Source organism: Macaca nemestrina, chromosome 1 (genome assembly GCF_043159975.1).
Source record: "Macaca nemestrina isolate mMacNem1 chromosome 1, mMacNem.hap1, whole genome shotgun sequence".
NCBI lineage: Eukaryota > Metazoa > Chordata > Mammalia > Primates > Cercopithecidae > Macaca > Macaca nemestrina.
The window spans coordinates 34,573,170-34,600,981 of NC_092125.1; the positions used below are offsets into that span (position 1 = coordinate 34,573,170).

General features: G+C 38.6%; 2 protein-coding genes across 3 annotated transcripts in view; one reads left to right on the plus strand and one right to left on the minus strand.

The window, feature by feature from the left end:
• LOC105484475 (pappalysin 2) overlaps positions 1 to 27,812 on the plus strand; it is a 305,327-nt gene that overhangs the window by 249,528 nt on the left and 27,987 nt on the right. For both annotated transcript variants that reach the window (XM_011746126.2, XM_011746125.3), the window contains exon 21: positions 9,428 to 9,499. In XM_011746126.2, the coding sequence (XP_011744428.2) occupies positions 9,428 to 9,499 (72 nt within the window). The remainder of the gene's footprint in view (positions 1 to 9,427; positions 9,500 to 27,812) is intronic.
• Positions 804 to 27,812, minus strand: part of LOC105484476 (astrotactin 1) — a 382,581-nt gene continuing 355,572 nt past the window's right edge. The window contains exon 23 of the mRNA XM_071076083.1: positions 804 to 1,260. Within this exon, the coding sequence (XP_070932184.1) occupies positions 1,185 to 1,260 (76 nt within the window). The 3' untranslated portion in view covers positions 804 to 1,184. The remainder of the gene's footprint in view (positions 1,261 to 27,812) is intronic.

Sequence of the window (27,812 nt, forward strand, 5' to 3'; positions counted from 1 at the left end):
ATGAAGGAGAGGGCCAGAAAAACACCTCCACAAGTTCTCCCATCCCCTGGCCTTTCCAGACTTTCACTTTTACTCTCCATTCTGTTGTTAAGGTTTAGCTAAACTACAGTAGCTGGAATTACAGTGCCCTGGAGAAAGACTTTCTGCCTCGTGTTTCATGATGTGCCAGATGGTCTAGACCCTTTCTTTCAGCCCCATAAACTCAGTGTGCTATGATGAAACACTTCTCTTTCTCTATAAGCAGGCAAAAGGAGAAAGCCTTGGGCATGCATGAGCATTTTCTTTCTCTTGGACATAAACTGAAATCGATCCTTCTTCATTTGCTTCACCATCCACTCCACAAGGCGTCTTTGGGAACAGTCAAAGATGCAGGGTCTGTGAGGCCCGAGTGCAAGCCTTCCAGTCAGCAGGGTTTCTTCTACCTCTGTGTTTCTAATGAAACATTCTGGAAAATGGCAGTCCATTTGTCTTCATGAAAACAGCAGGGATACCAATTACAGTGACTTGACTCTAAACTGGAAAACAATTTTCTCTGTTCGATTAAAGCCTCCCTTTTCTCAGCTATCCTTTTGGGGAAATCATTATTGTTTATTTACGTCTATTCCATAGCATTTTGTTCTTGTTTATATTCCTGATGCCTTTTTCAGTGCCTGGCACTTTGTAGGTTCCTTAGAAACATTGGTTGAATGAGCAAAGAAACTGGTATAGCACCATTTTCTTTTTTTCTTTTTAATTTAATTTAATTTTCAGTACCGGGATACAGATGCAGGATGTGCAGGTTTGTTACGTGGGTAAATGTGTGCCATGATGGTTTGCTGCACCTATCAATCAACCCACCACCTACATATTAAGCCTCACATGCATTAGCTATTTGTCCTGATACTGTCCCTCCCTCTGGCCCCCTGACAGGCCCTAGTGTGTGTTAATTTCCTCCCTGTGTCCATATGTTCTGATTGTTCAGTTCCCACTTATAAGTGAGAACATGCAGGTAGCACCATCTTCTACTTCAGAAGTAAATGCATATTTTTTTCTCAGTCTGGATGCATTTCAGCAGCTTCTTATTGACATATCCTTGTCAATTCTAAGTTGACCACCTCAGGAAAAAACATGCGGAACATCTTCCTTAAGTCAGTATATCAAACATGATCGTTTCTATCATTGCATTTATCATGACTATGATTTAGTCAGTAAATTCTTGGGTTTTGACGTAGGTTGACCAGACTTGATTTTGAGGATGTTAGCAGAGAAACACTGAAGACCCTGCAATAAAAAAAATACATTTTCTAAAAGCTGAATTTTTAACTCATGAGCTCTTTTATTCACCAACTGCATAACCTTAGGCAATTTACTAGTCAGTACCTCCATTTCCTCATGTGTAAGTGGAAATAACACTGATCTCAGTAGAGTAATGTGAGTATCAGATGAGAAACGTATGAATAGACCTTAGCTTACTCGATGCATAGTAAGTTTTCTTGATCAGTTGCCATTCTTATTTGAGGCAGGTTGCTTCCCCTCAGTTTGCCTGCCTCTTCTCATCTGTATGAGATTCTGCCCTGCTCTTTATAATTTGGGTATATAACTAAACTCTACGGCTTGTCACAGTTCACAGTATTGATAGGGATGCAATTGCTTTTCTGGAACTCTTGAGGCTTGTGTCACATTTCCATGTGAAAACAAAGTGAAATCATTAAATTAGCTGCTTCCAAAATGTAAGGGAAGAGCTGAGGTAACTTGCGAAATGAGTCTTGTCCTTACCTTAGAAGGATTATTTGTTTCTAGAAAAATTCCCAGCAATCAGAATTTCAGAAGTTGAAAACATAATTAACATTTTAATGTTTTCTTGAACTCCAAATAAATACCCTTTATGCCCAAAGAAAACCAAATAGTTAACCAATGGTGAACACTAATTATCACAGAGTAGCAAAACAAGCTGTTACCTATGCTCTCTCTGCTCTTTCACAGTTACTATGTTAAAGAATATTGCTTACAAACAAAGCTTGCAAGAGATGCTCTGTGTTTAGGAAATTGCAATTTTATAGTAAAAGAAAAACAAGAAAAAAGAAGTCACTGGATGCAGTGGAAATGATGATGAGATGATTGCCCTTATGTACATCGGGGCCTCTAGGATGAGATTATGCACCAGCCACAGGTGATCTCAGATGGCTATGGTTCTGTGGCACTCAGCAACTCACCCAGGGTGCGAAATCTAACCTTGTCCTCATAAATAAGAAGAAATGCCTCATAAACCAAGGCAATTCGTTAAATGAAACTCCATGTCGAGTAAAATCCTTGTAAGTCAAATTGACTTATCTTGGGAGTTGTTCCATGTTGTACTCAATCTTAAATGTTTGTGTCCTTAAGAATCGCTTGGGCAGTATGTAAAAAGAACAGCAGGATTCCAGCCTTCAGAAAGACTGGAGATGCTTTGGAATGAGCGTCTTTAACAAGCACCTTAGGTAATTCCACTGAAATGCTTCAAGAAACCCTACTATTACAAAATAAAATACTGACAAGGTAAATATTATAAATACAAGCACACCTCTCTGAAGCATGGCTCATTTGTTTAGTAAATGATGCTTGCTTATTTCATGAAAATTCCTGCTATCTGCCATTATTTCAAATGCCTTTGTATCTGGCAGGAGTACAGAGTAATGGATTAAATTGCATTATTTTCTCTAGTCTGCTTCCAATGACTTCATTCTTTGTAATAAAAAATGATACCTTACATTTGGATAACACTTTGTTGTCTTCAAAACATATATGTGTGAAAAAATACATATGTGATATATTACACACACACGCATACACATACACATACACGTATATATTTGAGTCTCATCACAAACCAATAAGCCAGGAAAGGAAGATTATATTATATTTATTTTACAGGCACATTAGCTGTTGTTGGATGACCTGTTCAATATTGCACAGCTGGCAAGAAATAGAAAAATAAATGCCACCAACTTTGCTGACTCCCAGTTTAATGCAGTACTCCCTGCCTCACCCTGTTTGCTATAGTCTTTTTTTCCCCCTTGTATATGTTTGAGTTAACTTGTCTATCTCATAGAGAATCAGTCATTCCTCTCAACCATGAGAAGCCCCTCATTTCCATACTTCCCCCAACATGAAACCTAAGAAAAAAAAAAGATTAAAAGCAATATTTCTTTATAATACTATTTTTTTTCTTGTGAAAACAATTGTGTTTGTTTTTAAAGAACAATCAAGTATAGTTTTAGATGCCTACAGAGTTTATTTGCCTTGCTCCGGGGGTTCTGCTTTGTATTCCTGCAAATGATGCCTGACTTATAGAATAATATATTTTTTATGAAAGGAAGAATTTCTGAGGTCTTAGGTAATCTGGGGTTTTGATGAAAAACATCTCGAAGTAGCAACTGACATAAAAGGAAGAATGAGGTCCTCCTGGGTTCAAATATAATGTCACTTACTCCTTGGAGCCTCTCTCTGCTCATCTACAAGGGTGAGGATAATATCTAGCTTGCATGGTTGCTATTAAATTTAAAATAACACATGTGAAATGTCTTGCACAGTTTCTAGCACAAACTTCTTAATTAAATAAAAATGAGATTTCAGTTCACTTAGTACAAATCTTTCCCCCTGGAAATATCCTCCATCCCTGAAAAGATATCACTAGCTATCTCCATGCAAAATAAACAAAAATAGGTTTCTATAGTTTGTGTGTGTGTATGTGTGTGCACGTGTGTGTATATACAATAATGTCTGGGTCATTTGTCTTTTTCTGTCTCTTTTATAAACTGAGCTGAGAAAGGAACTAATGGCTATTCAGTGTTTCCTATTGGAACACCTCTGACAACAGAAGCAATTTCTAAAAGCTTTTAATTGTGAGACTGAGAAGAGAGGAAGGATGAAAATACAGTACTTTTAGATGTTTCGAGGGCATGCTGGATGTGAGAGATAATAGGTAAGGGTTCGAAATTTTCAGATGGACTTTCTAGACCCTTGTCATTGCAATGGTGCCTTCCTTCTTCACCTTCACCAGTGTCACTGGAGCTGTTACACACAATTGTACCCATCAAGAGGACACTTTGGGGGCGGGGCTGAGCATTAAGAGCCAGAGGGAAGAGTGAGGTCATTTGGTTGGAAACTGGTTTTTGCCAGCGTATTACCTTCTCGTTTTCTTCCTGGTGGGGATCTAGACCCTTCTGGTGGGGTAAGAAGTATACTGACAGAAAGGAAGGATGCCAGACCATTCCATGCCTGTCAGCCAAGGTGACTGAGCAGTGGGACCTGGCGGTTGGGACAGGGAGGGGGGCAGCCAAATAGTCAATGCTGATGCCCATTGCACATGTCCTCATGTGACCAGATCAAAGGCCTCCACCCAATGCCCCTGCACCTGCAGTGGCACAGACACTCCTGATGTCCAAGGCACCTGCACCCAGCAAGTGGGTGAAGCTCCCTCAGACTTTCACTAGAGGCACTTTTTTATTTTCTCATCCCTTTTTTCTAGATTCTTCTTCTTTTTCTTCTTTTCTACCATGCTAATCCCAATTCCCCAGTAAACTGTACTACTACTGAGGGTGGAAATGGTACCTTCTCCTTCACCCCCGGTATCTCCTCAGTGCGGGATTCATTTCATCTTTTACTCAGGAGGTGGTGGCTGCGGGAAATCAAAGGGCCCACAGAAAAGAATGACTGCCAGGGAATCATTTCTCAAAGAAAACCTTTTTATTTTCCCAAAAAGCCTATGTTAAGTTGAATTTTTATGATTATCCTTAACCATTGTTTCAAGAGAGTGTTTTATTGTATCTGGTGACTTTAAAATAGGAAAAAATAATGTTTTAACTTACAAAGTACTGGTCCTTCAGGAAACTGATTTCATGGATAATTTTTTTTACACATTCTGGCAATTGTTTGCTTGTAAATGTAAATGCTATTTTCTAAATAGCATTTGAAACTGTTTCCTTCTGAAGTACAAAGACATGCATCATGACATCTCATTTCCCCTATTATTTTGCTTCATAAATTCCTTTTTCCACAGACTAAACAGCACTTTTTTTCTGGAGTACCATAATTATGAATTAGTGAGGTCCAAATAAGTGAGATTTTCCTGTGGCGACATGAAATAGGTTTGCAAAGAGCCTTTAACACTATATGAAATCTCTCTCAAATTCCCAGCTTTTCAACAGAATTCTCTAGTTATATCAAATCTTATAATTTCTAACTTTGTTTTCCCAAATTGTTCCCCAAACATAAATAGTCCTTTAAATAAAAATGACTGTTTTAAAGAGAAGAGAGAAGGAGGAAGAAAACAAGAAGATAATACGCTGGCAAAAGCCACAGTTTCCAACCAAATGACCTCACTCTTCCCTCTGGCTCTTAATGCTCAGCCCCGCCCCCAAAGTGTCCTCTTGATGGGTACAATTGTGTGTAACAGCTCCAGTGACACTGGCTGCAGATCATTGGAGACTCAGACATGAGTCATGGAAAGGTCTTCTTTTTCATCATTTTTAAGCATGGAGTCATTCCCTCTAGGCATCAAGTGTCCCATCACTAGAGGAGAGTAGACAAGAGCATCTTGTAGGAAAGGGGAAGAGGAACGGAAAAGCAAGTTGCAGGGTAGTGTGCTATGGTCTAAATAAACATGCAACGGATGTTTTACTCAGGAGCACATACATGTAGCAATAAGGAAATTATCACAAATGTGGACATTGGCAGAACTTTGTGCCCTGATGTGATTAGCAGCCCATTCTGTCAAATAACTACTCCCATTAAAAAATAATTGAGCAATTTTCTGTTAGCCTTTATTGTTGGCTATTCTTGAGTTTTGTGACCTTTAACAAGACATTTACCAGGCAACAGCCTTCATGGTGACTTATGACCATCCTAGTAACCTTTACTCTTCTTTCTTTCTCCCTTTTTCTTTCTTTCTTTCTTTTCTTTCTTTCTCTTTCTTTCTTTCTTTTTCTTTCTTTCTTTCCTTCCTTCCTTTCTTTTCTTCCTTTCTTTCCTTTCTTTCTTTCTTTTTCTTTCTTTCCTTCTTTCTTTCTTTTCTTTCTCTCTTTCTCCCTTCCTTCCTTTCTTTCTTTCTCTCTCTCTCTTTCTCTCTCTCTCTCTTTCTTTCTTTCTTTCTTTCTTTCTTTCTTTCTTTCTTTCTTTCTCCCTCTCTCCTCTTTCTTTCTTTCTTTCTCCCTCTTTCTCTTTCTCCCCCTCTCTCTCTCCCACGTCCTTCCTCCCTCCCTCCTTCCTTTCTTCCTTCCCTCCCTCTCCCTTCTTCCCTCTATTTTCTTTTCTTCCTTTCTTTTCCCCTTGCTTTTTAGAAACTTTCAAATGGTCCAATCAGGAGGAAATTTGTAAACTAAATTCTCTCTTAAACTTTTTTTATGTTGGAAAGTTCAAAACAAATCTTTGGCATTTAGATACTGGAATTCCATCATGCGAAAAGTTGCTTGTCAATAGCATAATGGCAATAGTTTCAATAACATAGTAATGCATAGATTTGCGTTTGTACAATAACAAATTCAGAATAGTTGTTACCAATAGGAAGGAAGTATAATGATGTTGGAGGGACATATACAGGAGACATTAATTGAATCTATAGTGACTTATATTCTGGAAAATCTTAAAAATTTTTGATAAAGTTGGGCAGAGGATATAAAGTTTTTTTATCATCATAGCTTTCAAATGTAATGTATATGATTGTAATTTTTCAAAAGTGTTTCAGAAAATAAGAAAACCAGCCGGACATGGTGGCTCATGTCTGTAATCCCAACACTTTGGAAGGGCAAGGTAGGAAGATTGCTTGAGGCCAAGAATTTTAGACCAGCCTGGGCAACATAGTGAGACCCTGTCTCTATAAATTAAAATTTTGTTTAAATTAGCCTGACATGGTGATAGATGCCCGTAGTTTCAGCTAGTCAGGAGGTTGACGCAGGAGAATCACTTGAGCCCAGGAGACCGAGGCTATGGCGAGCATGATTGTGCCACTGAACTCCAACCTGGGTGACTGAGTGAGACTGTCTCTAAAAAAAAAAATTATAAATAAATAAATAATAAAAGAAAAGAAAATCATTTCATCTCTCACCAGGAGTCAGCCCTTCCCTGTCCATCTCACTGCTTTGCTTTTCTTCCTGTTTCACAGCCCTCTTGCACCTCAAATGCTCCCATAGAATTGAGTCTTGAAAAACATTTGAAATTTCCCTCCAATTATAATCACGAAGTACTTGTTTTATTAATGGCATATACATATATTTATAAATAGGGAACATCTTTATGAGATACCTGATTTTCATAGGAGAAGGCTAGAGATCCAATACTATAATTAGTGGCTGGCAAATGCTTATAAAATTTCGCCTTTCTGTAAATCACTGAGATAAGAAGTAGGAATGCTAGATAGTCCCTATTCTAAAGGATTTTGCAATCTAGGAAGGGATATCACACAGTTACCACCAACTTGTGCAATTTCTGTAGCAGTTAAGGAGAATTGTCAGTGTAAATTAGTCTCAAAACTGAAATTTACATCATTAAAAATCTATAAGGTGGGTATTGTCAACTCCACTGTTATGAATTTATTCTTCAGATATACTTGTACATGATTTATATATAAGCTTTGTTTGTTATAACAAAAGACTGGAAATAACCAAAATATTCATCAACATGGATCTGATTAAAGCTTTTGAACTCTTTAAGGGCCTTAACTAGATTTATGGATTTGCAGATCCCTTGCTCACTGGACAATCTGACCCCTAGTGAGTGAGCGAGGTATTTATGCATTTGGTCTGAATTGAATCACTGACTGATTAGGATAGAGAACTGGGGGTCCATAGTGAATACCCTCCTATGAGAAGGAATAAAGTTCTCATGTATTTGCCTTTCAAAGGACAAATTATATTTTGCCATTGTTACTATCTGGGACCCCAAACTACTACAAACCATTGATATTTTAAATAACAAAATGTATGACCACTGCTCAGTAGAGCTCCAGTGGAACCTGCTTTAAAGCATAAACAAGAATTATTTCTAGTTAACAGAATTACTGTTGATATGCAAATGGTTCTGCATAAATGGCTGTAAGTGCAGGAGAATAACTCACTTTTTCAGTAGGCTGAAGACCCCTTTTGGGTTTACCTTATGTATTTGTTTTGATAATCCTTTTTTTGGTACAATAATGACTTAAGCCAAGTCACTTTCTAATAATATATTGCAATATGAAGTTTTGAATATCAAACTTTATAAGGATTTATACTATTTATTTTCCCTCTAGAGAAGCTGTGAAGGAGGGCTTTTAGCTTTTAGCAGTATGACTCCAGAAAAATATTGCAGATCCCCATTCTCCTACCTGACTATGAGGTATATATTTATAGACCTGCTATTAGCATATGTGAATGTCTCCAATCTAATGATTACACATTGTTAGCATTCTAGAATTCCTGTAGGTGCTATCTCATGTAAAGCTCCTATGTTGCCATGTATTCTTTTCCTTCTGAATGTATGGAATTTCAGTTGGACTGATTAAAATGTGAATATGCAGGTCTGCAGAAGGGTGGGTTGGTAGCAGGCTACAGAGAGAACCTTCTTTTCTCTTTGAAACCTGCTATGGGACTTTCTTTTTTCCTTAGAAAAGCATATTCTTTGAGAATTTTAAAATATATAAAGAAAAAGAAAAAAGTTTTGTGAAAATGTTTTGTTAAATTATTATTTAACAAAAAGTAGATGACTATTTGTTTAAATATGCATCTGGAAATGGCCATCAGGAATGAGGCAGTCACCAGCATCTCAAGATGAACCTAACTGCACTCCCACCAGCTTGATGTTGGTGTCACTTTGAGTAGCAGTGATTTCACACTAGCCCTGTGTGTCCTGTGTATGTGTTCTGTCCAGTTTCCTACAGGGCAGGCTGTATGATGATACCAAGAATTGCAGAGTGCAATTTCACCTCCAGTCTTGGTGTGGGCACTCACGTCTTATAATCTAGCATTTCTAAGGTCCACTTTAGTTGAAGACTCTTTTGTAAAACTGTATTTGTCAACCTTTAAAAGCCTGTGGTGTGTGATCAACACAACCATCCTACAATTTCTTGTAACATTATTTAAAATTTCAAAATAAGTGGAACTAATATTATGCCTGAAACCAGATGAAACTCATTATAATATTGAGAATGCTTTTTTAAAACCACACTACACCACTCTGAACATTTAGGTATTTTGGGAAAGAGAATGAAAAGTTTTGAGAAATCTCGTCCACCAAGATTTCTGCCTGAACGACATCTGTCAGGGTGGGCAGTGTGCACGGGAAAGGCTACACAGCCCCAATCCACTTTATGGGACACAATTAGAAACTAGCTGCTTGAGGAATGGAGTTGGACTCCTGTGGTGAGCTCAGGATTTGCCCCTTCTCACACAGAACAAATGTCTTTAATTTTGTTTTCTGTTTTTCCCGTCTTTCCCCTTAGAGCATTGTGTGCACTGGCCGGCGTCAATGGCACCCAGACCCCGTCTTAGTCCACTGCATCCAGTCATGTGAGGTAAGATGGCCTCCCCTTCCCCAATGCAGACGAGAGAACTCAGGTGGATTTAATTTATGGAACTTGAGTCCTTCTAATTTAGGACCCAGTCCCTCTCCTATTCCTCTGCCCTTTGTTTAATTTCTTAAATTAAGTTGGTTCCACAATCTTAAATTTACAGAAATTAGGAGCTCTGATTTTTGTTTTGTTTTGTTTTAGCAAAATCTTTGGAGATCCCCTTTAAATGACTTAATAAAAGCTAACTTAAAAAGCAAGTCAGAATTATTTATGGTTTTGGGATTCTGTAACTGGGCCTTGTTTGAGCTTAATTGGCTCGGGGTTTTGGAGACTGATGGCCCACTGACAGGTTTGTTTGGCCAGCGCAGTGTCTAAAAACAATTTTCTTTTTGGTTGCCAACGTTTAAAAATCAGGATTTTTACATAAAATTCATGTGTGCATATATAACATTACACACATCCCAAATAAAATAAATATTTAAAACTCTGCACAAAGATTTGTCTCTTGAAAAATAAGACTAGCTGGCAACCATGATGACAATTAGCTGGATCCGAGTAGCAGCTGCAACCCCAGAGGGGCAACTCTCTCCAGTTAGCACAGCTTTTACTTTCCCTATGGCTACTTACCTGGTGGGCACCCCTTGTTTAGACTAACTGCCTGGGTCATGCAGGCATCTATGTTTGCAGTCTCTTAGGTAGACCTGTTATCTACTGTTGATTAACCAAACTAAACCTTTACCACCTCAAGAAATCTTGTCCACTTCTTCACATAGTAGATTCCCCAATCAGTGCTGGGACATAGGCTGCTGTGATTTCTTTAGCTAGATTAACTGAAGTTAATTTTAAAAGTCAGGAACAGGGCAGAGTATTTCTAAGAAACAATGACCCAGAAATTCTGTCATAGGGGAAGGAGATGCTTACACACACACACACACACACACACACACACACACACACACCATTTAAGCCCTCCCACCCTAAGAATAGCCAGTGACAAGTACAAGCATTCTCATCTCAGTCACAACAGGTTTTGTCATCCACATCTCACATTGGAAGGAAATAAGCCACTTAGCAGCAATGCTTGGGTAATTCTGGCTCCTGTAGGTGCTGCAGAGAGACCCCTTTAACTGCCCTGATTTCCAGCTTCTTCCCTGATGCACACCCAACCCACATGCATATTAAGTTCATTCTTCCGTATCTCTGTGTTTCTTGATCTAATTCTGGGAATCCAGGATCCACATGAGACTGGAGAGGGGGAAAGGGTGGGGTTTGAGAGAAAAGGGAAAACTGGGTGGGGAAATGATACCAATAAAACAGCACTCTGCGAGCGCATCAGGAAAAATGCTAGCATGGAGTGTGCTTTGTTATGGTGTGGGCCAACAAAACAGCTCATCTTCTGCCATCATTAGAAAAACAGATGGCAGCGGGGTGGGGAGGCGGGAGAGAGGAGGACTGAATCATCCACTGGGCAGGGGGTAAGAAGGAGGGAAAAGAGGAGGCCAGGGAAGGAGGGAGATAAACAGACAGAAGACTGGGGAGCTGGGAACAGATCAAAGGGATCCTGAGAATTCCCTTCTGCTGCTTCTATGCATGATCTCAAGTGGGATAGTGGATGACAGGGCTTGGAGCTGGCTTCCGTGTTTCCCGGAAGGTTGTAATACAGACCTTTTCCCATTTGTTCTCCCCTCCTCTCTGCACCCCAGCACATCAGCAGGGTCACTTATCCAGAGCTTCCTAGGCTGTCATCAGTCCCTTTGTTGATGTGACAAGGAACAAAAGCTCCAAGTCTCCTCTGCCTGTCTGCTACCAGGCAACAGCTGTTGGTTCCCCTGCTCCAGTGGTTCTCAGCATCACCTGGGAACCTACTGGAAATGCGCATTCTCAGGCCCCCAAACATCTACTCGATCAGAAACTGGGAGTGGGGCCCAGCAGACTGTTTTAACAAGCTTGCAAATGATTCTACAGCTTGCTAATACTTGAGAACCACCGCCCCAACTGAGAGTTTGTTGTGCAGCAATAATTGTAGCCAACATTATTTAGCCACTTTGAGGGTGGAAGGAAGATGCAACAATACAGGTGAATCAATCCCCTAGGAAAGGAAGGGGAACTGGACAGGAGAGGAGAAGGAGAAACAACTCTGAAGAAATAAGTAATAAGAAATGCAAAGAGGCGGGGTGAAAATGAGAAAGAAAGGACAAGAGAGGCTGAAACTGGCATGCTCTAGGGGCAAATTGGCAGACACTTAATTCTTTACTGGAAAAAGTCAGCAAAATATGTTAGGGAGAACAGAAGAGTGTCAGGGACAGATGGAGGGAAAACAGACCAGAGGCAAGATAAAGCAAAGCGGGCCAGGTAGGAGAGAGGAAGTTTTTAAAAGTGCAGCACAGAAATCTGAGCTCAAATCAGGTACTTTGTTACCCAGTATCTAAAAGGGTTTTTTTTTTTTTTTTTTTTTTTTTGCTTCCCAGTACTGAATATCATTCTAAGAGGCCTCCTTTTGATATTTAGCCTTGTAAGGGTGGAGTGCCTCATTCATTATTTCTCCCAATAAGCCCAAGGCAGTAAATCCACCAACTCAGTATCCTCAGCCCATATTGCCCTTCATGTTACTTCAGCACCTTTGTTTGTATCACATTCTCTTGGCATAAGGATTTGCTTTCAATTATCCACTATTCTGTGCTGCTTATGTTTTCTGAGGTGCCACTGAGACTTTCTTTAAAAACTCTTATCTAAATAAGTCCATCTTCTTATGTTAGGTCATAAGCCAATTTTTGCCACTTATGTTTCCATTGTCCCAGCAAGAACACATGTATGCTACATATCTGCAATCCAAAATTGTTTGTACGTTCAATTCTATTTTTGTAGTTGTTGCTTGCATTTGGCCTTTGTGACATGAATACTCCTTGGATCTTCTGTTTTTTTCGTAAACTTCATATGGGCAAGGAATGGCAACTTGCTTAATGGAAAAGTTTTGAAGTCAAACAACTCTAGATTCCAGTCCTGGGTCAGCTGAGTATTGTGAGCCTCTGTACCGGGAAGTGGGGCAACAAAGCTGTTTTAAGGAGTTGTTATGAGGGATGCATGTGATAGCATACATAAAGCATTTAGTATCATGCCTGGCCCATAAGAGATTCTTATTGGTGTCATTTGTTGTGAGCTGTTAGCCACTTCGTGAATGTTTACTGAATGAGTAAAGCAGAAAGCAGGGCATTGCTGCTGGTGTAGCCCCAGTATAATTAGTTGTAAACTCTGAGGATGTGAAAAAGGAAAGGAAAGGAAAAGAAAAGAAAAGAAAAGGGAAACAAGTCACTCCCATAGAGACCTACTGAGAACCATAATTCACGAATTCACACATTGATTGTGTCCAATCAGTCATCAGGTCAGTTGGTCACCAGATCATTATATGCATAGCTCTACTCATTCCTTACAGTTGCCCACACTGGTTGGGACCCTCAACATTTCTCATCTTTTGCAGGAATTTCCTAATTGCTCTCCCTTCCCCCAGACCTGTGCCCATCAATTTCCTTCATTCTCTCTATTGCTATTACTGGGTTCTTTCTATTGTGTCTCTTCTGCTAAAAGTATCTCAGGAACTCCGCATTGTTTTCACATTTAAACCAGACTCCTTTGCAGGTAGTAACTGAGCCTTGTCTTTCAACCTTCTGTCTCTTCATATCTCTTTGTGCACACTCTACTCCAGACATAAAAAGCCTTTTCCAACACAGTATTCTAAAAAGTGGTTGGGCTTTGCACTGTCTGTTTGCTTGATCTGGGATTGAATATTTGTTCCACCTGTGGGGTGACACTGGACAAGTTGCATTAGTTCTTGTGCCCCATTACCCTCAACATAGTTTTAATAGCGTTTTTATAACAGGGTTTTTTCATTGTAATGCTTATTTCATAAGGTTGTAGTGAAGACAAATGAGTTATTAAGTCTAATGTCTTGTACATAATTGTGCATTATAAATATTATCTATTTCATTATCCATCACAGAAGTATTGTTGCCACATGTTACTTCACTCCCTGTATCTTCATGCACATTGAAACCCATTCCCGGGACTCATCCTGTGACCTATTTCTCTAAGCTAGTGATTGTCAGCTAGGGACAACTTTGCACCCACCACCTCTCTCACATTAGGGGAAATGTCTGAAGACATTTTTAGTTGTCACAACTGGGCGAATGGGGGGAGCTGCTGAAATATAATGGGTAGAGGACAGGGATGCTGCTGAACATCATATAATGCACAGGATAGCCCACAACAAAGAATTATCCTGCCCCAAATGCCAGTAATACTGCCCTGAGACACTGCTGTAGACTAACTCCTATTGATCTTTCAACACATTTTTCCAGGCATTTTTTCTACATGGAGTATTTAATGACTGGCACTCCACTCACCACACACCCTCAACCACAGATGGCTTATATAATCATACTCTGGTCTCTATTTTACCACTTATCACCTTAGGGAAAGTATTGGTTTCCTGTGTTTCTGCCTTAAGACACTGTAACTACTTACAAGCTAAAAATATTGTCTTTTCCATTATTATATCTTAGCTACTCAACACAATGTTTGAAATAACTGGGGCTCAAAAAACATTTATTGATTGAAAGAGTAATTTAATTTGCACATGGCTTTTAAAATTATAGATAAAATTTAAAATTATAGATATGCAAATATTTTATGATAACTGTATAAAAGTCCTGTTAAATGCTTGTCCAATAAAGTGTACTTTCTTCCCAGCATAGAGAGAGAAAGGAAGAGAGGAAAAGAAAGGAAAAATGGTTTTCCTCATCTCCTGGAGTAATAATTAAAGTGAGTGTTCACTCCATCCATGAACACTGTGATACTATGAGATAATAGATTATCTTCTTCTTTCCCTCCCTTCCTTCCTTCCTGCCTTCTTGCCTTCCTTCCTTCCTTCCTTCTTTATCTCTTTGCTTTTATCTTTCCTTTTTTCTCTTTCATAAAGCCATATTTATTAATTCTACCAAAGTTCACAATGCTAGATTCTACTTAAACCAAGAAGATTTTGTTCCCTAGGGAATGTACCTAGGGATAAAGACTTATCTTATACTTATGGTATCCTTTTACATAGAACTGATTAGGTTTCTTCGTACTTATGGGCTGGTTAAAATCCACCTAATTCTTTGACTCTGCTTTCTCTGTGAGCATGTATTTCTTGTAAGTTGATCCTTTTCTTCCCAGCAGTCTCCATTTTGAATTACAGTTTTTGATAATCTCTCTTCAACTCTTTGCTGGTAGAGTTGTGCCCTTTCTTTTTTTCATTTTTTTATTTTTTATTTTTATTATTATTATACTTTAAGTTCTAAGGTACATGTGCACAACATGCAGGTTTGTTACATATGTGTACACGTGCCATGTTGGTGTGCTGCACCCATTAACTCGTCATTTACATTAGGAATATCTCCTAATGCTATCCCTACAGGGAACCTACAGAATGGGAGAAAATTTTTGCAATCTACTCATCTGACAAAGGGCTAATATCTAGAACCTATAAAGAACTCAATCAAATTTACAAGAAAAAAACAAACAACCCCATCAAAAAGTGGGCAAAGGATATGAACAGACACTTCTCAAAAGAAGACATTCATACAGCCAACAGACACATGAAAAAATGCTCATCATCACTTGCCATCAGAGAAATGCAAATCAAAACCACAATGAGATACCATCTCACACCAGTTAGAATGGCCCTTTCTTTTTAAAAAGAGAAAGCTTCAGAGAAGAACAGAGGCCAAGTGATGTCAGAGAATTAGGTTCAAGTTCTGACTCTACCCTTCATTAGCTATAGGTACTATGGTACCTGTCAGGCTTTCTCTTAGAACTTCTGTGAGAATCAGGGGAAATAACTGATTTTAATGTGTTTTATGAATTATCAAATAATAGAACATACTAGCAGTGATACTGCCTAAGGAATGATACATATAACTTTGTGAGGACAGGGTCATATTGAAACAAGATATTAAGAAGCACACTGGGGCCTGTCATGGGGAGAGGGAGGAGGGATAGCATTAGGAGATATACCTAATATAAATGATGAGTTAATGGGTGCAGCACACCAACATGGCACATGTATACATATGTAACAAAACTGCACATTGTGCACACGTACCCTAGAACTTAAAGTATAATAAAAAATAATAATAATAATAATAATACTAAAAAAATAGTTTCCACTGAAAAGCCTGCTGCCAGTCATTAAAAAAAAAAAAAAAAAAAAAAAAAAAGAATCAAGGCCAGGCACAGTGGCTCTCCCTGGTAATCCCAGCACTTTGAGAGGCTAAAGCAGGAGGATCACTTGAGGCCTGGAGTTTGAGCCCAGCCTGAACAACATAGCAAGACCCTCATCTTTACAAAAAAATGAAAAGTTAGCCAGCTGACTATGGTCGTATGCACCTGTGGTCCCCAGCTACTCAAGAGGCTGAGGTGGGAGGATCACTTGAGTCCAGGAATTTAGGTCATGGTGAACTGTGATCATGCCACTGTACTCCAGCCTGGGTGACAGAGCAAAACCCTATCTCTCTTAGAAGAAAAAAAAAAAAAGAAGAAGCAATTAAATTACATCTAGTTTATATCTTTATGACTTTTTATTATATACTGCAAGTATCCATGGTTAATTGATATCCTTGGGGCTACCAATGCAACCTACAAGGCCTTTTAAAGTTTGGGGGAAAATTTCCAATAACTCTGTCTGAGCCTGAGCTGCCCAAGTCTCTAAATTCAATGCATACCTTTGTAGATGCCTATCCTCTCATCTATCACATATTTCAAGGTTATCCAATAGGTCTATTCTTCCCGTAGTCTACTAACTCCTGAGTGGCAGGAGGTGTGTTTTGTTCACTTTTGTATTCTCTTTGAGAGACGCCTAATTCTTTAGTGACAACTGCTTCTATTCCCCTAAAGACAGAGATGGAAAGTTGCAGACAGAACTTTGACTTTGAGAGTCTTAAATGGAAAAGACTGAATCAGTTTTCCATGAAGTTGCATCATGGAAGTAAAGTAGGGACAAGATAGATGAAGAAGTAGAAAATAAAAACCCTGTCATGAGTGGAATCAAAAGGCCTTGTAACCGCAGTGAAAGTGGCATGGGCTGGCAGAAGCAAAGGCTTTACACACAGCTCCATCTCTGATTAGCTATTTCCTTGGGCAAGTCAGTTAACTTTTCTGAATTTAAGTGTCCTTAGCTTTTAAATTAAACAGATAAAATTCATCTCTTAAAATTGTTGTGAAGATTCAGGTTCAGAAAACTGTGGAGACATGTGGTTTGAGGACTTCAGAGAGGTCACACCTCAGTAAAGCATGGTTGTGCTAATTTTTCAGAAATAACAGCAAACCTGCTCTTGTTTCTGGGAATGTTTTGCCTTCCAAGTAGATTTTGGTTTTCATTACACCCACAGGTCCTTCTCTTATAGGTCTTCTTTTCAGATTTATAGAATTCTTCTTGGTTAGCCTCAACTTCTTATTCACTGGATGGATTAGGTTTTGGAAACCTGTTAGTACTTCCTTCCTTGACTTTCAGTTCAAGACCAATCCTGGTTTTGGATTTACTACTTCTACCATGGGACTAGCCTGCCTGCAAGAGAGAAAACTCAGTCTAAGATAGGATGGATATGACAGTCAGGACATGATAAAGGATTCACAAGTACCTACTGTATGAATATTTGATAAACATAATTGAGTATGTGATAAAGGTTAGTCAAATTGCGTTTATCAGTAATGCTGAATCACTTCTGTTACTCAAAGCGCAAGGATGCTTCTCCCCACTATTAATTCTCATAGAACAGTGACAGGCAATACACACATGTATACATGTTGAGAGGGCAAGAAGCTGAGCTGGGCTGGAGAGAGAGTTGGTAAAGGACTGTTTAATAAGACCAGTAAGACCCTTTACATCCCCTACCTAATTATTTTGATTTTCTTGAAAGAGTGAGGAGCTGTCAAAAAAGCCAAGCAGTATTTGCTATTTTAGGAAAAAAAGGAGTTGAACAATAAGAGCTAGTTTGATATTTTCTTTTTCTTTCTTTCTTTCTTTTTTTTCTTTTTTGAAGGAGCCTCACTTTGTCGCCCAGGCTGGAGTGCAGTAGGACGGTCTCAGCTCACTCTAACCTCTGCCCTCTGCCTCCCGGGTTCAAGCAATTCTCCTACCTCAGCCTACCGAGCAGCTGGGACTACAGGCACATGCCAACATGCGTGGCTAATTTTTGTATTTTTAGTAGAGACATGGTTTCATCATCTTGGCCAGTCTGGTCTCGAACTCCTGGCCTCAGGTGAACCACCCATCTCCGCCTCCCAAAGTGCTGGGATTACAGGCATGAGCCACCATGCCTGGCTAAGTTTGATATTTTCTACTAGAAAAAGTTTTAGAACAAATTTCTCTAAGTACAGGCCCTATATTTGTAAGGAACATGCTCTCCTATACTGATGCTGTGTTCTGTGAAAGAATCAGTGAGGCCTATAAGATAAAGTAGAAGCAACTTCTTACATTTAGTAGATATGTTATTCTGGCCCAAATGATGTACTCCTGCCTTCAGAAGGCAGCTAAAGGAGTTGACACCATCTTGGATTATTACTACATTCTCTGTTGAGTTGGAAGACCCAGCCAGTGGAACGTCCAGGGCTTTCTCTGGTCACACCTTGTCTTTAAATGTTTCACATTGGCAGTGGATTCAGCTGATAATGTAAAAAATATACTTAAGAATTAAATGAGGTGAGGGGTACTTATTTTTAAAATGCAGATTCTTAGGTTCTGCCCCTCCCTCCCAATTCTTATATGTCAAGTCGGGTGTGAAGTACAAGAATTTGCTTTTTTAACAAATACTTCAGGTGCTTCTGATGCAAGTGGTCCTCAACTGTGCTTTGAGAAACACTAGGCAGGGATTAATTCATATGCTAACAAATAGTTATATGGCAGTGTCCAGCTCGCATTTTGGGAGAAAAGGAATCATCTTCCAGTGGTTCTCAAATAAATGAAGAAATCACTTGGAATAGAATAAAGTTCAAAAAGGTCAAGGATAGAAGTAAGACTAGCTGACAAACAGTGATAAAAATGAAATTATCCTAAGCCAGAAAAAGGTGAATTGTTTTAAAATTATAGTTATTTTTTTTTTAATTATGACTTATCCTGGGTAAACAGCAGCATGGCTCTGGTCTTGAAACAACAAGTCACATGGAAATAACTATAAGTGAGATTATCAGAAAACCTGAGTATTTCATTGTTTTGTCATTAATCTCACCATGGATCTCATTCTACTTTCTCTCTAGGGTTAGCTTCCACAGGCATTAGAAAATACGGAACACGTTGAAGACCAAAAAAGTGATATAAAAAGATTAATAATAATAATACCTTTGGAAAAAATCAAAAGAACTGAGGTTTTCAAGTCTAAAATGAGAAGAATAAAGGTTAATGTAGTAAATATGTTCATGAATTGAATATTTTGCTTAGAGAAAAGTTAGCAGTCACCATCCCCCAGTGAGAACAGAAGAGAATATAATGGGCTTAAAATACTGAATGAACTAGTTAAAGTAAATCTATGTGAGAATATCCTAAAAGTGTTAAACTTTATACAAGGTTATAAAGGGAGGCGTTGAAAAGGCACGTTAGTCTTTGGAGAGTTTTAAAATGATGCATATTCTCCCTCTCTGACATGGTTACACATTTGCCTCTATCTCAAACACCACTGATAGTTTGGTACCCTCTTTCCCTGTAAATCTAGGACTCCATGGATTTAAATGTGTATATATTTGTGTTATCTTAAAGCAGTCAATAGAGATATTTTATGTGTCTTTATCATCTGAGTACTACTTCCAAAGGAATTTATGTAGGAAGGAGCTGAGAGTAGAAAGGTGGGGCCTTGGGACAAATTTAACTTCATTGGAGTGGCTGGATTACTGAAAAGGAGGTGGAAAGTTGTATTGTTTTTACACATTTAGTAGTTGATACCAACAATGGTTCCATCACTAATTCATTCCATCTGTTACACCATTCCTTGGATTCTTTCTTCTCTGTTGTCTTGGACCTCTCTCTGCCTCCCTTTTATTATTTATATTCCAGATGGTAGCCCTGTTAGCTGTGTCTGGAACGCGTGCTTATTGATCACTCATGGGCACTGCCTGCTTTACTGCTGCAACTCTATGGGATGCAGAGGCCAATATATAACTCATGTGGTGGAAAATAAGGGCATAAAAATTGAGGGGTTTTGTACCATTTTTCTGGCCCAGAGTTTTAGCCAAGAAGAGGTAGAGAGTAGCTGAAGCCTGACTAACAAGTCCTAATTGAGGGGATATACTTCATTCTGGGATGTGAAAGGCTGCATATAGGCCTGGAAATGAGAGGATCAGAGGAGGGGGATGGGGAAGGTTAGCTTGCCGGAGACATTGACCGAGGAATAGTAGCAATCATGGGCTTCTGCATCGTGTGTGACCCTTTCAGAGGAAGGGCTTTGTCACTTTGTAGAGTTTTGTCTCCTTATTTTTAGGATGAGATGCAAATTGTGTGTGTGTGTGTGTGTGTGTGTGTGTGTGTGTGTGTGTGTGTGTTACAGTTCTTCCCATTTGACCCTGTGAAGCACCCCTGTAGTGTGGTAAATCTTTCAGCACATTCATAAATTCTAGAGCTCTTTGTTCTAAAAAGTGAAATGAAATATGTGGCTAAGAGACTCGAGTGCAGACTCCCCACATACTCTGTGGCAGTGGAAATGGGCTCAGGCCCACCTTTAGGAAAACAGGAAAGGGATTTTCTCCCAAGGTTACATACTTCAAGACAGAAGTGAGGCAGGCAGTTTTGCATCATCCACAGAGCTCGGATGCTCAGGACTTCCAAGTGACAGCAGTTGAAACCTGGACCTGTGAAGAATTGGAATGGTTTAATGGGGAGTGGTCCCCCACCTTTTTGGAACCAGTGACTAGTTTCATGGAAGATAATTTTTCTATGGACATTGTGGGCTGGGGGAGTTTCAGGATGAAACTATTTCACATCAGATCATCAGGCATTATTTAGATTCTCATAAGGAGCGTGCAACCTAGATCCCTCACATGCACAGTCCACCATAGGGTTTGTGCTCCTATGAGAATCTAATGCTACCACAAATTTTACAGGAGGCAGATCCAGGCTGTAACACTGGCTCCTCCACCACTCACCTCCTGCTGTGTGGCATGGTTCTAACAGGCAGCAGACCAGGTTGGGGACCCCTGATCTGGGGCAGTAGTGTGGTTCTGGACCAGTGGCAGCAGCCTCACCTGGGCACTTGCTAGAAATGCAGAATCTTAGGCCCCACTCTGGACTTCTGAATCAGAAACTTTGGGGGAGAGGTCCAGCATTCAGTTTTACCAGGCCTTTCAGAGTACTCTGATGTACTTGCAGGTGCAGGATTTGCTGGTCTAGAGTGTGGGGAAAATAGTAGCAGAAGAGTAACAGTTTTGAGGGACCTGAAGACTATATCAACACTAAGGTTGCTTCTCTGATCCCAAATCTCTTCCCTTTCTGTTCCCCTGAGCTTCATAATGAAACCTGTTCAACTCTTCCTTCCTCAGTCTTTTCTGTCTGTAAGACTTCTATTATTACACTTTAGTAATATATTTTTCATCAGTGGATAGTCACGGATTACTCTTAATAAATATCAAGGCTTGACAGCATAATCACAGCCCAAAATGGACTTAGATGTGTGACCAGATGGAATTGCTTCTGCTCTTTCAAAAAGCATCTCACTTGAGTATGTCTCTATGAATTCTTATTATAAAGATAAAAATGAATCTTATTTGTGATATCGGCATAAAAAAACCAATGTTCTATTTCAACATCATCATTTGTGCACTGTGTGATTGTTGTCTAACTTCGTTTCCTTTTTATTTAGATGTTGTCATATAAATAATAGCCAACAATTAAACTTCTCTTTGCCACACTTCAGCTGTTTACAAATCGGATATAATAATCATTCCTCCCCTGTTTCTCAAAAGGCACATCTTCAGGGCTTATTTTTCTTTTAATTCTTGCCAGGTTTTTTAGGATCTATTAGTGAAAAGGGGTTATAAAAATGCTAATTAGGATAGGGATAATAATGGCCTAGAAGCCAATAATAGGGACAGCTACTAGACTTCTAGCAGGGATGGTGTAGGTCCTTACAAATCTAAATCTAAAAAGGTGTTAGACATATTAAAATCCAGAGAAAAATTGAAAAATTGCTTAAGTTGGAACTGTCTTCCAGGCTCACTACCTGCCAAATTCTAATCCCCTTGAGATTTGTTTGTGAATTTCACTGCCAGTTTTGTGCAATATCTGCACCAGCCTAAAATCCCGGCATGTCTTTAAGCTTGTCTAGAGTCCCATTTGGTTCAGGGCTCAACTTCAGATTCTCCAGCTGGAATCTCTGAAAATCAGACTCCAAATGTTAATTAGGACTAAGTTTTCATTTTGAAAGCTAAAACCATTGCCCCCACACCCCTACGCCCCCACCTTTCCACCTCCAACTTTTTAAAAAAGTGAAACATTAAAAGCACAACCAACCGTGCAAACTGTAAAACCTCATCTAGATTAACAACATTCGTGAGAGTTTATGCTCGTCTAAAACTCCTCTGGAGCCGTGCTGTGACTTCCTGGTGGGCTCTCTGACAGGCTGCATTTTTGCTTCTTTTGTCCTCTTGGCCTCCTGGGTGGGCCACTTTCTCACTCTGTTAATTTTCTTTATAACATCTGTTATCCCTTTTTCCTCCCACTCCACCCTTTTTCTGATTTATTCTGGGCTTTTTTGTTTCCTTTTTTTTTTAAGGAGGGTTCTTTTTCTCTTTCACTGTCCTTCCTTTTTTAGCCCAGACTTGCAGATAATTTAAATATTACTCGCCTGAAGAATTGCCATCACAGAAATGCTACTACCTTTTCTTTAACCTGCCAGACCTTCAATTGCTTCTCGATGATTTTGCTGAAGTTATAGGAATGGACAGCATGCAAAATTATGTCTATGGATAACTCTAGCTTCTCCTCTTTTCAAAGGGACTTTGCTCAACTAAGATTTCTAATTGTGCTTCAAAGATGTGTTTTAAATGCATTCTAATAATGGCACAAATACAATATTGAGATTATTCGTGAATCCTATAAGGCATTGCTTATTTTACAATTTAACATCATGGTAATTGTTATAACTTCTTAATTAAATAATCCAATAGAGAAGCTCTTTCAGAAAGTTTATAAAATTTGAACCATTTCCAATTCATTCTACTAGCATAGATGTTCATTTAAGTGAAATTATTTTATTAAATACTTATTTATTACAAGGACGGAGTGCTAGCAATGCATTTTACTAATTTTCTTACACTTTATTTTTTTTTCCTTAAACTTTTATTTTAAGTTTAAGGTATATGTGCAGGAAGTGCAGTTTTGTTACATAGGTGAACATGTGCCATAGTGGTTTGCTGCACAGATCAACCCATTACCTAAGTATTAAGCACAGTATCCATAAGCTATTATTCCTGATGCTCCTCCTCCCCCAGCCACTCCTGTGGCCCCAACAGGTCACAGTGTGTGCGTTGTTCCCCCATTCTGTTCATGTGTTCTCATCATTCAGCTCCCACTTATAAATGAGAACATGTGATACTTGATTTTTCGTTCCTGCGTTAGTTTGCTGAGGATAACAGCTTCCAACTCCATCCATGTCCCTGCAAAGGACATGATCTCATTCCTTTTTATGGCTACACAGTATTCCATGGTGCATATGTACCACATTTTCCTTATCTAGTCTATCATTGATAGTCATTTTGGTTGCTTCCATGCCTTTGCTATTGTGAATAGTTCTGCAGTGAACATATGCTTTCATGTATCTTTCTAATAGAATGACTTATATTTTTCTGGATATATACCCAGTAATGGGATTATTGGGTCAAATGGTATTTCTGCCTGTAGGTCTTTGAGGAATTGCCACACTGTCTTCTACAATGGCTAAACTAATTTACACTCTCATCAACAGTATAAAAGCATTCCTTTTTCTCTTCAACCTCACCAGCATCTGTTGTTTCTTTACTTTTTAATAATAGCCATTCTGACTGGCATGAAATGGTATCTCATTGTGGTTTTGATTTGCATTTCTCTAATGATCGGTGATGTTAAGCTTTCTTTCTTATGTTTCTTGGCTGCATGTATGTCTTCTTTTGAGACGTGTCTCTTATGTCCTTTGCCCAGTTTTTAATGGGGTTGTTTGTCTCTTGTAAATTTGTTTAAGTTCCTTGTAGACTCTGGATACTAGACCTTTGTCAGATGGATAGACTGCAAAAATTTTATCCAATTCTGTACGTTGTCGGTTGACTCTGATGATACTTTCTTTTGTTGTGCAGAAGCTCTTTAGTTTAATTAGATCCCATTTGTCAATTTTGGCTTTTATTGCCATTGCTTTTGGTGTTTTAGTCATAAAATATTTTCCCATGCCTATGTTGAATGGTATTGCCTAGATTTTCTTCTAGGGTTTTATAGTTTTGAGTTTTACATTTAAGTCTTTAATCCATCTTCAGTTAATTTTTGTATATGGCGTAAGGAAGGAGTCCAGTTTCAATTTTCTGCATATGGCTTCCCAGTTCTCCCAGCACTATTTATTAAAAAGGGAATCCTTTCCCCACTGCTTGTTTTTGTCAGGTTTGTTGAAGATCAGATGGTTGTAGGTGGCAGTCTTATTTCTGAGTTCTCTATTCTGTTCCATTAGACAATGTGTCTGTTCTTGTACCAGTACCATGCTGTTTCGGTTACTGTAGCCTTATAGTATAGCATGAAGTCAGGTAGCACCATGCCTCCAGCTTTGTTCTTTATGCTTAGGATTATCTTGGCTATTTGGGCTCTTTTGTGCTTCCATATGAATTTTAAAATAGTTTTTTGTTTTTTGTTTGTTTTTTTTTTTTTTTTTACTAATTCTGTGAATAATGTCAATGGTAGTTTAATGGAAATAGCATTGAATCCAAAAATTACCCTGAACAGTATGACGATTTTCATGATATTGATTCTTCCCATCTATGAGCATGGAATGTTTTTTCATTTGTTTGTGTCCTCTCTGATTTCCTTGAGTGGCGATTTATAGTTCTTCTTGAAGAGTTCCTTCATTTTCTTTGTTAGCTGTATTCCTAGGTATTTTATTCTCGTTGTAGCAATTGTGAATGAAAGTTCATTCATTATTTGGCTCTGTGCTTGCCTGTTTTTAGTGTACAGGAATGCTAATGATTTTTGCACATTGATTTTGTATCCTGAGACTTTGCTGAAGTTGCTTACCAGCTTAAGAAGCTTTTTGGCTGAGACGACAGGGTTTTCTAGATATAGGATCATGTCATCTGCAAACAAAGATTATTTGACTTCCTCTCTTCCTATTCGAATATGCTTTATTTCTTTCTCTTGCCTGATTATCCTGGCCAGAACTTTCAATACTATGTTGAATGGGAGTGGTGTGAGAGGGCATCCTTGTCTTGTGCTGGTTTTCAAGGGGAATGCTTCCAGATTTTGCCCATGCACTATGATGTTGGCTGTAGGTTTGTCATATATGGCTCTTATTGTTTTGAGGTATACTCCTTCAATACCTAGTTTATTGAGGGTTTTTAACATGAAGAGATATTGGATTTTATTGAAGGCCTTTTCTACATCTATTGAGATTATCATGTGTTTTTTGTCTTCGGTTCTGTTTATTACACCTTATTTTTTAAAGTATATATGTATACACATACATTATGCATGTATATGTATGTATATGTATGTATCTGTTCTTTTGACTAACCCAGCAGTAAAGTGATGACAGAGGAAAGGGCAACACTCCTAAATTGATTACAAATATTTGTAAATTGCAGCAAATAGCATGCATAGTGAAAATAATGTACATTTCAAATCCTAAGAGGTTTAAATCTCAGCTTCACCCTTATACTTATTTGTAATATTTTTTTAAATTAATTTTAATTCTATAAAAGTAATACATGTACCTAATTTGAAAAGCTAGTTCACACCTCTAGGTTTATTTGGAAGACTTGCAGTTCCTACCCCTATGCTCCTAACCTCAGCCTCTCTCAGCAGAGGCCATCCCTTCATTTTTGTTGTTGTTGTTGTTGTTTTTGCTTCACCTGTTTCACTTATTTCTTCTGAAAATTATATATATACACATAAACATACATACATGTATATGTATTGTAAACCAAAAAGTATCTGAGACAAGTCTCAATCAATTTAAAAAGTTCATTTTACCAAGGTTAAAGATGCACCCATGACACAGCCTCAGGAGGTTGTGAGGACATGTGCCCACGGTAGTCTAGGTATAGCTTGCTTCTATACATGTTAGGGAGACATGATGTATCAATCAACATGTGTAAGATCTACACTGGTTCTGTAAGGTAAGGCAGGACAACTTGAGGCATGGGCCTCCAGATCATAAGTAGACAAGAGACAAAAGGTTACATTCTTTTGAGAACTTGATCAGCCTTCCACTGAATCCACAATTTAGTTTGGTTCAGTGAATCTGCATTTTTACATAAACAGTAGGATGGAGGAAGTATTCAGATATGCATTTGTCTCAGGTGAGTCTCAGAAGGATGCCTTTGAGTTCTTTCTGTCCTTTTTCCACAAGGAACTTTCTTGTGGACAAATTGTGAGGAAGTAAGGTATGTAGCTTCTTATATTTGTCGCTATCTTATTTAGGAATAAAATGGAAGGCAGGTTTGCCTGGCATAGTTCCCAGCTTGACTTTTCCTTTGGCTTATTGATTGTGGGTTCCTGAGATTTATTTTCCTTTCACAGTGTGTGTGTGTGTGTGTGCGCGTATATATATATATATATGTATTTCACAGTATATATATACACACACACACTGTAAATTGCAGCAAATAGCATGCATAGTGAAAATAATTTATATATATACACATATTATATTTATATAAATTATATAATATATAATGCTTCTACTGCTAATCTTAATTTTTTGATTTAGGACTTTTTCTCCTGATTTCCCTAATACAATAGATGAGGTTTTAGCTTTCTGACATCATCACGCATGCACACACACACACACACACACAGTCCTGCACTTTTGCCTTTAAAGGTACCAGATGCCTCTAACTCCTGAGCTTTCTGTTGGTTCTAGGTATTCTAGGCATTTAGTTTTCTGCTTTCCTGCATCTGCTGTGTCAGCTACTATTCATCTATCCATTTTCCAGTTTTCCAAGTTGACTTATTTATCAGCTGCCATCATCTCTCCTGTTGTCTTTTTTCTTATGAGTTCATGCCTTTTTTGTTCCTTTTTTATACTAATATTTTAGTGGAACTTCTGGAAGGGAAAGATATAAAAACAAATTCATGTATTCACACTTTCCCAGCTCTAAGCCTGAGAGATAGTGACCAATGTGCTATTACTACGAACTACTTCCTTCAACAGAATCTGTGCCTTTATGGAAGAAAAAGAGGCACCTGATAAAGATGATGCCTCTTACTTTGCTGTTTTTTCTCTCTGTCGTCTCTTCTAAATTCTTATTTCACCTAAAGTCAAGTAAAGATCTCTTCAAGATGGTTAACTCCTGAAAGTATAAATTTTAGATAGAGGAACACTTATTCAAGGACTATATATTTATTGTGAATGAATCATGTTAGACCCTAGGAATATAAAGGTAATCAGTAGAAAGCACAGACCCTATCTCCTAGGAATCCCCACTCTGCCTTGGGGAGAGGTATGTTCTAAGTGCTAGGGGATCAGAGAAAAGAAAGTGGTTGTATTTGGGAAGCAGGCAAGAGGTTGGCATGGGACATAAATTTGGGGAAGATTTCATAACAAAGTAGCACTCATGGGGCCTTGAAGAATATAATAATTCCACTAGTTGGGGACAAAGTGGAAAGCCCCATGGGCAGAGAAAATACTATAAGCACAGGGCACAGGGGTTTGTAAACACAAGATATTTAGAGAACCACTAGAGGATGGAGCATGTGGAAACCTGGAGTCTGCAGAGAGTCTTGGGCCAGATTAGGAAGAGTGTTTAATGCTGCCATGCTTGGGATGTAAACTTTTTATGAAGGCATTGAGAAGCCTGACACATTTTATCACTAGGAAATGATAAGATCAGATGTGGTACATTGCTGGAAATGAAGTCCGTGGAAGAGTGATGGGTGATAAGCAGAATGGCTAGGAGATGGTGTCCGTATTTCAAGAGAGAAATAGTGACAGCCCAGACTTGGCACCAAAATAGTATAGATAGGAAGAAGTAATCATTGAAAGCTTTTCTTTTAAGATATAAAATGGATTCTAGAATTCCATCCAGTGGGGGAAATGAGGTTCTGAATCTAACTCCCTGGTGCTTGGGTAGA